Source organism: Frankliniella occidentalis, unplaced genomic scaffold (genome assembly GCF_000697945.3).
Source record: "Frankliniella occidentalis isolate FOCC.00 unplaced genomic scaffold, Focc_3.1 Scaffold182, whole genome shotgun sequence".
NCBI lineage: Eukaryota > Metazoa > Arthropoda > Insecta > Thysanoptera > Thripidae > Frankliniella > Frankliniella occidentalis.
Window position 1 is genome coordinate 225682 of NW_026267308.1, and position 2287 is coordinate 227968.

A 2287-nucleotide genomic window follows, 5' to 3' on the forward strand; every position below is an offset into this window, starting at 1 on the left:
TGTCTGTCTGTGCGTCTGTCTGTCTGTTCCACTAGAAGGAGATGTGCTAGAGACTTCAAATTTTCAGGGTATCTTAAGGTTCACTCCTAGAAAACGAAACGCCTACGGCAAATCCTGGCAACCAACCCTGGGGCGCTGAAAGGGGGTATCAAAGAAAAGGGGGTAGGTCAAAAAAGTCATGAGTTCCTAAGGGGTAACTCGTCAAGGTAGAGCCCTTTGGGCGAAAATTTCGTCCGTTTTGCTCTATCTTTTACCGTTTGGGCGCTAGAGGGAGTTTCTCTCACAAAAGTGGCCCAAAAATAAATTTATTAGTAGTTTTCGAAAATATTGAATGGTCTCGTTTGGGGTAACTTTTCAAAGTAGAGCCCCACGGACAAAAATTTCGTCCGTTTGGCTCTATCTCTAACCGTTTAGGCGCTAGAGTGTCTTGTTTAACGAAAAGAAGTTAAAAATTGCTGTAGTGAACAATTAAATGTAAAAGAAGCCCAGAACCACAAAAGAGGCAAGGATAAACGTTTTCTAAGCAGAAGGGTGGGTTGTAGTCGCGGTGTTTCACCGTTACATCCCTTTCTGGTGTCTATGGGGCAAATTTTAAGGACGACGGGCTTTACATCATTTGATTATGTTCTACCGCAAATCGCGTGACAGAAATGGTCGGGCCGCAGGCCCGACCATCGCCGCCGGCAGTCCAAGCAGGCCCGGCCTTTGCCGAACGGAGTTTCCGGCGCAGCGAAGCGAAGCTAGCAACTTCGTTTGGCGGAAGGGCGGGCCTGCTTGTTGATTCAAAGGCGCGGCGCTGGTCTGTGCGGGGCCATTCCATTTAAGATTTACAGGATCTGAACCGACCATCTCCGATTTTGTTCAAAAAAAAAATTAAGGAGATAGCCTGCAGAAAATGAAAATTTTTGGTATTTTTTCCTGCGCTGTAGCTCAAACGGTTCCCGAGATATGGCCATTTGAAGTTTGAAATCCCTAATTTTTGTTGTTTTAGCTCAAATATCTAAAATAAAGGTTTTATCGGCCTCTGATGCACCTAGGAAGCCCACGATAGATGGTTTTGACGTGTTTTTCAACGAGGAATCCGAATCCGGTGTCGGATTTTGAATATTTTGACATTTGCTCTCGCCATTGCAGAAAAACGTTTCAAAATTCGTCATTTTCGACGGTGTAACGAAGGGTGTTCGCAGTCCAAACTTCAACATTTCAGTGGTCGAATGGACACTCGCCAACTATACTTTCAATATTCCGGACCCGAAAATAGTGTTTATGGCCCTAACTTTGACGCTACAGCCCAACGAAAACCACGAAATCGTCTGTACCCTTAACGACCGACCCTTGTTGTAGCTACAAATCGATAAATTAAAAATATGTAATGTGTTAACGCGTGGCATGAAGATTTTAAAGCAAATAAAAACTCGAGTCGAAAATTCAAGCAATTTAGGGGTACAGTGCGCAAACTTAACAATGTACCACTTGACGTTATTTGCACTTGTTCGGTATATCTGGTGCCCTATAATTGGAAATGTAACATTGATATCTTGTTTTGACCGTGATGTACAGCAGCTGTAGACATTTCACTCGAAGACCTTCTCATAATTTCCTCATAAAAAATCTGTAACAGTTTTGTTTGGTGGATCCATGGCCGTACAAAATTATAAAAGCCGTCTGCCGTCTGCTGCCCTTCATCAGTGTCGTTTTTTCTTGCAGATATTTTTGACTCTACCCATACTTGGTGAGTGTTTATTCACGTTTGTGTAGTCGTATCTAGAGTTAAAGTCGTTTCTGACCTGAAGTGTTTTCTTTCTTGAGGGTAAACTCTGTGTGCTTTTTGTTGTAAGAGTTCTGATTCTAACTTTCTCTCCGTGTCTCCATTGTAGTAGAATATGGATTCCGCAAGTAATTCAGCTGCTGGTGAACACCTGAGCAGGCTGGAATGCCTCCGGGAGCATCTTGCCAAAGCAGCTGAACAGGACGAGCAGGCTGTTTGTGACAATCATTCATCCACATCCATGCCGGAGTGGGCTCTTTCTTCCTTGTCGTTATCGGCGGCCGCGTCGTCGCCAGTCATAGCAAGTTCCACCTGCCAACCCACTGCGGCCACTGCGGCTTTAGGAGCTGGTCCGTAAGCGTGTTCCACACCAGTACCCACCAGTGTTGCTGCATCGTCCTCGAGTCCTCTGCCAGCTCGAGATGGCGGAGGACCAGAGATCAGGCACAAGGTATTTACTTCTCATCACATGAATTATTGTATTGTGTTTCAGCGTTGTAGTTCAGCTATATTCTTCAC

General features: G+C 44.8%; 1 protein-coding gene across 1 annotated transcript in view; it reads left to right on the top strand.

The window, feature by feature from the left end:
* The first annotated feature begins 1883 nt into the window (after window positions 1-1883).
* The window catches only part of LOC113211897 (uncharacterized), an 11593-nt gene continuing 11189 nt past the window's right edge, over window positions 1884-2287 (top strand). The window contains exon 1 of the mRNA XM_052271979.1: window positions 1884-1982. Coding sequence (XP_052127939.1) covers window positions 1884-1982 — 99 coding nt within the window. The remainder of the gene's footprint in view (window positions 1983-2287) is intronic.